This window comes from Carex rostrata, chromosome 9 (assembly GCF_964058835.1).
Source record: "Carex rostrata chromosome 9, lpCarRost1.2, whole genome shotgun sequence".
Classification (NCBI taxonomy): domain Eukaryota; kingdom Viridiplantae; phylum Streptophyta; class Magnoliopsida; order Poales; family Cyperaceae; genus Carex; species Carex rostrata.
The window spans coordinates 7,228,371-7,241,646 of NC_135926.1; the positions used below are offsets into that span (position 1 = coordinate 7,228,371).

The 13,276-nt window shown below is 31.9% G+C and overlaps 1 protein-coding gene across 1 annotated transcript; it reads right to left on the minus strand.

Annotated features, from left to right (window-relative positions):
• Window positions 1-236: 236 nt before the first annotated feature.
• On the minus strand, window positions 237-2,056 carry LOC144559030 (zinc finger CCCH domain-containing protein 35-like). The gene has a single exon (XM_078307943.1). The coding sequence runs from the start codon at window positions 1,911-1,913 to the stop codon at window positions 741-743; it is 1,173 nt and encodes a 390-aa protein (XP_078164069.1). The 5' UTR covers window positions 1,914-2,056; the 3' UTR covers window positions 237-740.
• Between the last annotated feature and the right edge of the window lie 11,220 nt (window positions 2,057-13,276).

Genomic DNA, 13,276 nt, shown 5'->3' on the forward strand with positions numbered 1-13,276 from the left:
TCAGTTAACCCCTTCGGAAGCATTCAACCTCGCATACACTCTCCAAACAAACCACGAATATTGAAAATAACATCAACGCTATAAGAGAAATGAAACCCAACACTCAACATTTAAATATTTGGGCAGGTTTATATTTAAAGAGCTTCCCGTCAAATTAAAGGGGACAGCAAAAAAATATAATACTGGTTACTCAAATCGCTGGTCTTAGCTCAGTCACATCTCACAAGAAACAACGATGAAGAGAAACAGAGCAGTTTCATTAAAATATATTACATCAGGATTATCGCACCTAACATAGGATGAAACATCAAAGAAAAAGGATAACAATGATAATAATTCTATTACATTATCTTAAGAAATAAAGCCCTTCTGTAAGGGATCCTTGCACAAAATAACAAAATGGTTTGTAAACATAAAGATAAATTTCATAAATTGAAAATTAAGGCGGCAATTAGCACTGCAGACTATGCCACTACCAGTACCACTTTCTTGCAAGCAGCAGCTTTGATGTCCTTCACCTTCTGCTTCCTTTATTTTATTTCATTTTACCCCCTACGAATTTGCCCCAAAACAGATCAACCCCGCTTCAGTCTTTCCACCACCACCCTCTTAAACTGAAGTATTCACACATATATACAAAATTAGCCAAGATATTAACACCACCCATCCTCAGATTTCTCCAGAAATTAACTTCCCACAATAGCCCCTCAATCTTATTTAAATTTTAAAAAAGGCCATCCTCAATTCACCAACTCAGACACCCAATCCACATCCGGAGACTGGAGAACAGGTGCCACTTCATCCTTACTAAGCTTCTGGAACAACTTTGCACGCAGCGCCCAACCCGACTCAACTCGTTCAGTCGGCTCCTCCTCAATCAAACCCAAGTCATGATTAACTCCACCATTAATATTATTACTACCCATTGTTGGTGTAGAAGGCAAGCTACAGAAACCAGCTGACTTCAAACCGCTCGTACCAGTTCCTTTCGGCGTACCAGCACCACCTCCCAGCTGAACCCCCCATGAACTAGGCATGGACTTGACCTTACTAAGCCTAAGCTGCCTCAGAGATGCCAGAACTTCACTAACAGGGGAACCAACAGGAAACGAACCCCTTCGAACTGCCATACTACAGGTACCATCAACGGGAGACATCGGTGGGGACTCGGATTGGGGGCTCCTAGGAGGCGACAAGAGAGTCGATGTGGGTGACGTCGACGTCAAACACTTCGACATATACATATCAAGCACATGCTGGCGCCTCTGAGGCGACCCATCATACGACTCAGGTTGGTTGGTAATACCGGAACCCAAACCCCTCGGGCTCTTCTCCTGAGGCAGCACACGTAGTTGCTCAGGGGTGTGCGCAAAGAAACACACCCGCCTCCTGCATGCAGTGCCATCCTTGCATGGCTGTGTGCGGTAGCGGGCCGGATGCAGCCAGCATTCAAAAACCCCATGAGCGAACTCGCATGAATCACCCCTCTTGCATTGACCCTTACGGAAGTCGGGGCATGCAGTACCGGAGTAGTGGTACTTGCGTGGGTCCCGGCGGCGCGCCTTCTCCCCAGGATGAGCAAAGGGGCACTCGGTCCAATCATGGGACCGACCACGGGCACATCGCCTGACCTTGAACTCGTACATGCGGAACTCGTCGCATGAGTAGGCATCAACAGGTGGGTCCGCCAGGTCAGACTCGTCGGAGTCATCAAAGGCTTCAGACGGGGGGTTGGGAAAATATTGCTGTAAAGCCGCAGCCGCAAGAGCGACCTCCTCCTGTGAGTAGGGAGATGGGTGTTCTCCTGTGGGGGTGGTCGAAGAGGCGGAGATGCCACTGACAGGGAGGTTGGGATTGTATGGCCATGGAGGAACGGTAATGGAAAGATTGCCAGATTCTCCCATCATCATCATTTTTTGATGGTGTGTTACTGCTATGCGCTTTCGTTCTTTTTCTCGATCGGTTTTTCTTGCTCTCTACAGACCGTATATGTTCTCTTTCGTTCGTTTTCTCTCTCTCTTGTTTTGCGATTTTGAGAGGTTTGTTCACGTACATTCTAGGAGAGAAGGAGAGGGGCGTTATAAACTGCGGGTTAACCAGGGTAGGGTTGAGTTAACCGTGGTTAGTTTAACTTTGCTTTGAGATATCTGCAAGGACGAAAAACTGACGGCGTTTTGGTTCTTCTTCAATTCATCTTTTTTCCGTATAGGCCCTCCAGATTAATGTATTTGGGTTACAATTCTACAACCTTTTCCAAGAATCAAGATATTAAAATACAAAAATACATTTGAGCAAAATACTATTTGAAACTGCTAACATTATTTTTTGTCCAATAAGATGAAATTAGTTACAGCTGCATTACTACAATAAAATCTGAAATAGATCATGTAAACAATAATATGCGGTAGCGCATGTGATATGCCAATTATTTCTTTGAGTTTATCGCATTCAAATCAAGTGTATTAATCTGAAAATAACAGCAATTTCAATTAAAAAAATTCCAGATTTTTTGACAAAACAGTCCGTGTAAACCTTGTGTAGTACAAGAAACCAGGGACATCACTACAAGAATCCAAGGCGGTGAGGAATAAACGGCGGTTAACGGAGGAGGGGGTGAGCTGGGGGGACACGTGGAGGAGAAAGAAGAGAGTGGTGTCAGACATGCGCATGGAGAGGGGGTCCGTGGGTACCCCTATCAAAGGACACGTCTTCTTACCTTCTCTTTCCCTTTCTCTCTCTTTCTCTTTGGAGGACACCACTTTGTTGTGAATAAAATATCACTTTTTTTATTCACTCCTCCAAAGTTCCGAGTCCAGATAGAACCAAATGATACGGTTTTTTTTCTTCCCCTATTTTACCTATGAAAATAACTATTTATATATATCAGTACAATCCAAATTCCTTAAATATTTTTGTTTTATACTGACTTTGAAATATTTAGAATTTTGGATAATAGAATAAAAATCAAGAAAAAAATCAATTTTACCAAAAAAAAATATCTCAAGTACAATGTATATGTGAACGGTAATATATAAGAAAACTTCCAAATAGTTAGTTTCGGATAAATTTTTGTTATTTTTACTTCAAAATATGCACATTGAATTATTATAAAAATTATAATACACACAGTACCAAATTCCAATGGGTTCATGCGTAAAACAAAACACAAACTCGAAGACTTTGGGTTGGGTCTGGGTTCGTCCAGTTTGTCTACGGGTAGGTCGGCTCAGCGCACGGTTTAACGTGCAATGGCGATACATTGGGCATCTAAATCGGCGTACGCGTGACAATTTAGCTGGCTGATAGTGGAAAGTAAATGGTGTAATTGATTTAAATTGATTAACTAAGCGGCCTCTTAATTAATTTCTATTTAATTAGAAGATAGTAGATACTACCAGTCACGTGAATCCCGCGCTCCCAAGCAAAACCAGACCTTGTCCCCTGACAGTGGAAGGTCAAAAGATAGTTCGCCTACAGACTTTTTGACGCTGTTTGGTATCTCATCTAAAAGAATTTTTTTTATAAACCATAATTAAAAAATAATAATTTATGAAACTAATATTATTACATTTTTTTAGAAAAAATTATAAAAACCGAAATGTTATTTTGGTTCTTTTTTTTGGAACCGAAATAAAAAATACATTGAAAAATTATAAAAATGCCTGGGACCGAAATAACATTTCGTCTTTATGATTTTTGTAAAAAAAAAAAAAGTAATCATGTTGGTTTCATAAAAATCTTTTTTCTAATTATGGTTTATAAAATAATATTTCATCTGAAAAGTCGTTTATCTCTCTCCACCATATGATCATAATTCAACGCTTTTGATCTATTGCATATCTTCAATCCCCTAGTTATTAGTTAACCTATAAAAAATATATAACAAAAGATTAAAAAAATGGGTGACCAGAGTAATTTGCGTGGTGACGTGACGTGGCTAAAATAATAAAAAACGATTACATCACCTGATATGACGTGAAAGAACTGATAACGGTGTGATTAATTTTATCCACTACTCTTTCTAATTGATTTATTATTTATATTTAGAATGTTTATCTCATATATATCGGTTTAGATCGATATGCTTGATTTTATCACAAAAAAATTGGACTTAATTGAACCGCTTTGTTTAGAAATCAATAATTCATGTTTGGATTACACGTCTAGTGATGTTAATATTAGAAACCAAATCCTAAAATAGAGCAAACATTAAATGAGACAATGTGAGGTGCGTACATTAAGTGTTATATGTTGCAAATATTAGTTATAATTTTAATGATGGTATACTAAAGGTCATTTTGGAGAGTACATTCCTATTTTTAATGTAACTATGTACATTGTTGCAGTTACAATCTATGCGTTACCTTACCAAGCTTGTCATCTCCATAAATAAACGGCCCACTAATAGCAAATTAATTTAATATCATAAATGCTCAATGGAAAGAAGCAGTAAAAGATATGTGGTCACTAAAATCTGATGATTTTTTATTTGAAGTGGGGGTGTATCCATCGGTTTCATTGAAACCACAGAATCCATATAAAATTGAGTAACAGATCATTGGTGTCAATCCTGAGTTTGGCTAGTATAACATTAGTGTCATTTCAGACTATATAACACTAACTCTAAAATCTATCAAATCGATTTTGAACGACTAATTCAAACCGTTCAAACCGTTTTACATTATGAGTGATGCGTTTATATACAATTTTTTTTATATTTTCGAGTTATCTTAGTATCAAATCAAGCGGTAAAAATATTGAAAAATTAACTTAAAAACTTACACATTTGACCGCTTGACTTAATACTAAATAAATTCGAAAAATTATAAATTTTGCATGTAAACACACAACTAATGAAGTAGATCGGTTTGAACGGTTTGGATTCACCGTTTGAAGTCGATTTGATAGGTTTTAGAGTTGGTGTTATATAGGTTGAAATGACACTGATGTTATACTAGCCAAACTCGTCAATCCTATATTGTTCAAACTTACATATAAAAAAAAAAAACTTAAAATTAAGTAGTTGAAACATAAAATACATAAGGTGTGACAATTGAAATTTGATCTATAATCAAAATTGGAATTCTTACTATTAAGCTTTAAGTATTTATTTGATATTTTACTAAAAGCTAAACTATATAAAAATTAAATTAAATTAAATTTCAATATACATTATTAGAAAATTTAAAATAAAGTGACTAAACACTTTTGACTTGGCTCTAGATTCACCAAACATATTAATGTGACAACATCAGACAGCTAAAACAAATTTTAATTACTTCAATAACAATATTTCTACCGTAGAACTAATAAATCTTAAAAATATCACCTTCTCTTTATTCATCATTACCTTGTCCAAGCACCGGTACCTTCAGGGGCGGAACTCGGTTTTGAGGACAAGGGGGGCTAAACTACTAAACATCATATTTTTTTTTTAATAAAAGACAATCTATGGAATACAAAAATATGATTCTTCACTATTTAATTTTATAAAAATTACAATAAATAACTAACATCATGTTTATCAAAATAAAAAATAACATATTTATATTAATATTTTTTTTCTTTTATCATAAAATTTAGACCTATAATTTGCTAAAAGATCAAATTCTACAATAATCTCATTTGAGCTAATCTTATTAGCTATTTTTTTTCTCGATATAAAAAAGTATGTAATCTTTCTCTTATATATAAATTTATTTGTGTTCAAATTATACAAAAAATCTTTTCTATTATTCCATATAATAATAATTTTTGACATAATTTAAATTTTTATGAAAAAAAATCTAAAATTTAACAGACATCTGAAAATACAAAAAATAACATCATATTAGCGATTTAATATGGTAGTAAAATATTAAAATTAACTTTTATCACAAAAGTTAGATTGGCTCTTCTGACTTTAAGAAAAGATTAATTAATTAAGTTCTAGTGAAGAAACAGAGATAGATGCATCAAAATATATGAAAATACTGTCAATGAGAGCGCTAATTTTATTTTATTTTAAAATTTTCTATTTTTAGAAAAATGTTTATTGCTTTTTAATCGTTTTTCTTTTTTCGCTTTCTAGTAACTTCTATTCTAGCTAATCGTACAGCTATGCCTTTTAAATTTCAATAACTTCTATTTTTTTAGTAATCGTACGTGGTTCACTTCTATTCTTTTCGAATTCATATCACCTAAGGTAACAAATATTTATGTTTAGATTTGGATCTCCAATCATAATCTATACGACTATGAAAGCGGCTTTGTGCGCTCTACTTCAAACCAATTTGGTTTGGATTCCAATCGGACGACCGTGATCCAAACATAAATATTACCGATTTTTTTATATATATTCAAAACTTCAATCAAATTACAAAAAATAACCGAAGTACCGTTGAAATTCGATTTTTACCCAATCCGGTTATCCAATAACCGGAATTTATAGAAATGTCCGGTTAACCACTCCCCGGACTCAAAATGCACAAATCCGGTTAATGGTTAACCGGATTTGTGCATTTTGCCTTTTTTTTTTTTTTTTTTTTTTTTGAAAACAGAATTTTTTTTTTTTTGGTATTAAAATATTAGAAATATTGAATATATTTCTTTGAAAACAGATATAATACAATATAATTTGATTTATTAGAAAGACTGCAACAAATAACCCGGATCAATATTTTTCAGATCCGATTTTTCGCGGCTGCAAGAAAAATTAATATACTTCTTTATGTGTTATTGGAAAAAAATAAAAATAATTAGATTCTGAGTTATTGATCCCGGTTCAAAAGTCACTTCTAGGTAATCCAGAAAATATTGTGACCTTTCTAGTACATTTAATTAATAAAAAGTTGTATCTATTTTGAGAATTCTTTTTGAAAAACAATAATTAAATAAATTAAAGTTTTTGATTTTTTTCAAAAATAGATACAACTTTTTATTAATTAAATGTACTAGAAAGGTCACAATATTTTCTGAATTACTTAGAAGTGACTTTTGAACCGGGATCAATAACTCAGAATCTAATTATTTTTATTTTTTTCCAATAACACATAAAGAAATATATTAATTTTTCTTACAGCCGCGAAAAATCAGATCTGAAAAATATTGATCCGGGTTATTTGTTGCAGTCTTTCTAATAAATCAAATTATATTGTATTATATCTGTTTTCAAATAAATATATTCAATATTTCTAATATTTAATACAAAAAATAAAAAAAAATAAAAATTTCTGTTTTCAAAAAAGAAAAAAAAAGAAAAAAAGAAAAAAAAAAGGCAAAATGCACAAATCCGGTTAACCATTAACCGGATTTGTGCATTTTGAGTCCGGGGAGTGGTTAACCGGACATTTCTATAAATTCCGGTTATTGGATAACCGGATTGGGTAAAAATCGAATTTCAACGGTACTTCGGTTATTTTTTGTAATTTGATTGAAGTTTTGGATATATATAAAAAAATCGGTAAATATTATGTTATCTCAGAGGATAAGAATTCATTCTTTTCTTATTATCATTTTTACATTTCTATATTTCAACAACTTTTCAAGTCAAAGATAATTTTATTTACTTTTTTTTACGTGGTCAAGTCTAGAAATCCAAAAGGCTTGTTATCTTAAATATAAGCTCTTTAAATTTATTGTGTTATCATAGAGGGGGCTAATACATATAAATTAAAAAATAAATAAAATTTCTATGTATATAATAACAAATTATGAAAATCATGGAGTTTACTCAGCCACCTCTGTACTCTACTATCTTCCGCCCCTGGGTACCTTCGACGAAACTGATACCATCAGATAAAAAACATTTGAATTGCATTTCCTTACCATCACATCACATGACAACATATAAGTTTGCTTTAAATAAAAACTATCATTTTTTTTATTTACATCTAATAAGAAAATCAATCTTTAATCTAACGCTAAATAACATTTTTTTTTTCACTTAAAAGATCACATAACTAATATTTAGACAAGATTTTTTTTTTATAAATATTAGAATTGGGGTGGCTTGATTCTCTTCTCCAAAACAACAAACACCTGCCCAAAAATTTTAACTTAGCTCCCAAAGCTCTAATAAAAAGGAATGTAACTTTTCCCTTAAAACATTTTTTATTATGCACTGACCTCTAAAAAATTTCGTAAGTTTTACATTTTTAATTAAGAGGAATACCAGAATCTAAATACCAAAGATCTTCTAGTATATCCCTTTCAAATCTAAAATTATTATAATTTAATAGATATAACTAAAAAAAAATTTACAAGTGATGTATAGAAACAGACTCAGGTAAATTGAGGGTATCCCTATTTTTATATTAAGCACCAGATGTTCCGATTCGTTAACGACTGTGATTAAAAGACGAATTTTCAGATTGAATATCAACCCTCCAATTAAATAATTTGTCTTTTTTTTTATTCTAAGCATCTTTTTGATATTTTTTTTAGTATAAAAAAATCAAATTTATTTATCCATGTATTTGTCATATGCAAATTGTATTATTTTTCTAATTGGTCATGATTTATTTTTAATTTTTAAATGTTATTTAAGTTTTTTTTTATTGATTGATAAGTGATTGACCATGTCTTCATTTCTTTCTTTCTTTTTAATATCATTTAAAGAATATTATTTGTCATTTAATATGGTATTTTGTACGAGATTTTTTTATGAAAATATGTCAAAAAGATAAAAAAAAGACATATATGTTGTTTAAGGAATATTATTTATATGTAGATGTTATTTAATATGTCATTTAAGGAATGTTATTTGTTATATAGTCTAATTTTTTTTATATAAAATCTGTCAATTTGTATTCTTTTTTTGTTTTCTTATAATATGTTCCCGTTGCAACACGCAGACACAGTACTAATAGTTTGTTAAACTCCTTCTAACTATAAAATTATTTTAATTTGTTGAGAAATTTTTACTTTTCAAATACTATCATATTCATCCTCCAATTACCATACGTTTGCTTCAAAATATCTTTGCATTTGCAGGTAACAAAAATATCAGAATACCTAATCCCAATCAAACTAGCTAGAAGGGTTATATTTATCAAATACAATTAATCATTAATATCTAATCCCCAAGTCCCTCTCTAACCATACGATGTTATGTGAAATTAAATTGATGGGAACATTAATATAATTAATATAATATACTTCCTGCTACACAACAAGTGCCAGTTACTTCAAATGAGGAAATACGAATTGTACATTTGTGGATCGAAAACTACCAGGTCCATTTCTTTACTTTATCTCTTAGATGGTGAAAATCGCAATCATGCGGCAAAAACGGACAAGTGATTCGAGAAAATGGTGACAATTGACCAAGTGTCATTTGTTGATTTATATCTTGATTCTGACTGATAATATATGACAGCAACAGCTAACGCTATTATACTTAGTTACTCACACCCTGTTTGGATGGAGAGTAAAGGAAAGGGAGGTGAAGAATATGAAGGAATGAAATGAAATAGAAACAACGTATTTAATCTCTTTATGTTTGAATAATTAATGAGGAAAAATAAATTTAATTTTTTTTTCTATTTTATTTTTTGTTTGGTTGATTAAAAATTAGAAGATTAATGAGAAATTTGGTGGCTGCTGTAGAATTGTGACAAAAAACTCATATGCGAATTATATATGTAAGATATATGATAAGGCATTTGTGTTTTTTTTTTCTAAAAATATTTGCAACAAATTTTATTTCCATCCGTTACATCTCAAATTGAAAGATAAACCAATTCTATTGATTACAATGATATAATGTTAAATTTTTCAACTCATGTACTCTTCACCTCGAATATAATTTTGTCAACCAAACACAATTCGATAGAAAATTTTCTTTTTTTCCCATTCCTTCCCTTCCTCTGCTCTCCATCCAAACAAGGTGTTTCTTGTGGAGAGAAGTCATTAGAAAACTTCGCATTATATTTCTTTCTAATCACAAAGTGTTACGAGTGACGAGGTACACACGGATATGGCCGCCGCTATGTAAATAGATTTGTAAGCTAGAATAAACTAAACCGTCTGTCCAATGAAATCATGAAATGTAAAACAAGAGAACAGCAGTTCTTAACTTTTATTTCTAAATCAATATTATATCATCTTCATTAAAATAATACTAATTTTGATCATGAATATTCTCCATTGAATTTTTTTTTTTTAAATTTACATTCCAATTAATTGACAAACAATTATAACATGTGATGTGACAATTTCTTATTAGATTGTTAATTAAGCAACGTTACAATATTAGCGCTTATTCTTAGGGGTGAAAATGGAGCGGATACGTAGCGGATAATGCTGATATCATATCCGCATTCATCGGATAATGAGCAGATACGAATACGGATACAGAACGGATATAAAACAAATAATGGTCGGATAATTAAGATATATGAACTTCTAAGATACAAATATTAATTAAAATATTAAATATAAATATTAATGAACTTATAAGAGATGGGAGATAAACTATTAATATAATGAGGAGGGTTCAAATGCACCCAAATTTTTGTGCACCCAAATGCACCTTATTCTTTTTCTCCGTTTTCAAAGCCCGAATAGTCAATCCGAACCGTTAGATGCGATCTACATATTAAGATATTCTTGGAGACCAAATTTTACATTTTTTGGAATTTGTTTACTATTTATTAAGCCACTTTGAAAATCGCTGATCCAATGGTCCAGAAAATGTAAAATCAGCGATTTTCAAAGTGGCTTAATAAATAGTAAAAAAATTCCAAAAAATGTAAAATTTGGTCTCCAAGCACATCTTAGTATGTAGATCACATCTAACGGTTCAGATTGACCCTTCGGACTTTAAAAATGGAGAAAAAGAATTTGAAAGATATGGTGCATTTGGGTGCATTTGAACCCTCCTCTAATATAATATATATATCAAATAAATGAATGGTAACAAAAGATGTTGTGGTTTAGTGGTTTGAAGCTTAGTTCAAAGGCTTTGTGATGGAAGGACATGAGCTCAAATCCCACCTATATCAAATATTTATTCTTTTTTTACATGAGTCCGGCCAAATTATCCGAATCCGGAATATTCTGATATCCGCTCCGTTTAGGACTTCGTATCCGAATCCGTATCCGAATCCGGCTCCGTTTTCACCCTTACTTATTCTACATCATTGCAATTGATGTTATTTAACTATTTCAATTGTTCCCAGGTGAGAAGTTTCAGAAGATAAGCTGAAAAACTGAAAAAGGAATAAGTATATATATAAAATGGCCAAAAGGACCTAAAAGGCCAAGCAACAGCTAAACTTGACAACGAAAGGATAATTTTAAAGAATATCGTAATGCCCAGGAAAAATGTCAAGCAATATAATTATCTTTTGTTTAGGTACGAAATATATTATTAAAATGTCAAGCTAAATTTGACATCTCTTAATCTCTCGTCATTCCCTCTCAGCAGTATAATTATTAAAATTTCCTCTACAATGTTTGTTTAGGTAAGATATATATATATATATATTTTATCAGTTAATTTCTCTGAGTCTTAAAGTTGACAATAAATAATGGAAAAGGTAAAATCTCAATAAATATCATAGTTTCTCTCAATCTGTTTGGTTAGTTACAAGATAATGTTTGTTACATTTGACGTAGTAATATACTGTCTGAAATATCTTCATCGTATAATAAATTTTTAAAATATTTTGAGAGCATGAGATATAAGAAAAATCGGAATATAAGGCTTGAAAGTGACTGAAATTGTATAGTTGCTTGTTCTTTTGGGTTTTGAACTTTTGATAGGGTTTATCGGATTATTTATAATTGGAATTGTATAGTTGGGTATAAAATCTTACACATGGATTGTGAAGTTTTTCTATTATTGATTAGGGTTCCTCATCTATCATTCTTTCATTTCTTTTTTCAAATAACTAGCTTTTTTTTCTAACTATAATTATCAATTCTAATTATCTAGTGTTCACTACAAATTCATTAAAAGATTTTGTCTCCCTTTATTTATTTTCTCTCCCACCTCCGCCTCTCCCACATCCACCTCTGCCTCCGATTTTTCATCGATAAACTCAAGTAGGAGGTTCCCAAATAGTTACTTAAGTAGTCAATGACTGAAAGAAGAAATGGGAGAAGGTTAGAGGGATCGCTAGGTGCTCTTTTGATAATTGTTGATATTAAGCAATACAACAATTACTCGGACAATTTTGTCCCTCAATTATCTTCTGGATATGTTTTTATTTTCCTTCTGTGTTAGCATGGCTCTTAACGACTATTTTTTAATTATTCAAATTTTATAATTTGTTGTTGTCAGCTTTTGAAGGCAAAAATTATTTGACCATAAATAAGATTTTTTTTTACACTTATTTTCATAGCATCATCAGAAATAATTACACGCACTGGCGGATCCAAATAGAAACAGGGGTAGGCAAGTGGATTCAAAAAAAAATTTAGACACAGTAGTATTTTATACTTGTGCCTACTCCTGAATAGATATAGTGTCTACCTCTGAATTTAATTCACGGTCCAGTAGAAGAAAATTACATGAAAAAAAAGTCAGTCCAGACTAATTCGCGTAAAAGAAAGAAATAAAAAAAAAAAGTCTGATTCGCTACTCCACTTAGAAAAATTGTTAATTTGTTAGGAGAAAAAAGAGATCAACTACTAAGTATATAAATATGTATCATGAAATGGACCACGTGTCGTGTCGTACTATGACTAAATTTGGAAGGATGGTCATGGCACATGAATGGTCATAGTACATTAATTACGGCATGACGTGACGTGTCCAAATGTGACTTGTCAGGTTTGATCGTGTTTAACTATTTTTTTCATAATTTATGTTAGTTTATTCAGAATTCATCATTCGATTAAAATCTAACGATCCTAATTATACATGACCACACGTGTTGTTGTGTTGTGACTAAATCTTTTGGGTGATGTGCCTTGTCATGTCAAATTTTTGAAGGGTGGTCCTAACACAGGACACGCGAGTCATAGCACGTAATCAGCACATGTACCTTGACGGAACCATATCATGCTGTGACCTTTTTAGATCTCTATATACTACTTTGCTCTGATTCATCAAGAAAAAAAAATATACTCTTGTTAATATTTTGTGCCTACCCCTGATTAAAATTCTGGATCCGCTCCTGATTACACGGATAATAATTATTTGAGAGAAGTATCTGCAAAAAATTTGCTCATGCGTGATTCTATTTTCTGAAATTTATTCTCACGATCTTTGTCTTTGCTCTGAATGCGTTGAACGAACTTGCATCAATGAGGTTTATTTGTCAGGAATAGAGATGTTGAGATTTGA

Bases quoted from the DNA above. Each gene is read 5' to 3' on its own strand.
- LOC144559030 (XM_078307943.1), bottom strand. From the start codon at position 1,913: ATGATGATGATGGGAGAATCTGGCAATCTTTCCATTACCGTTCCTCCA.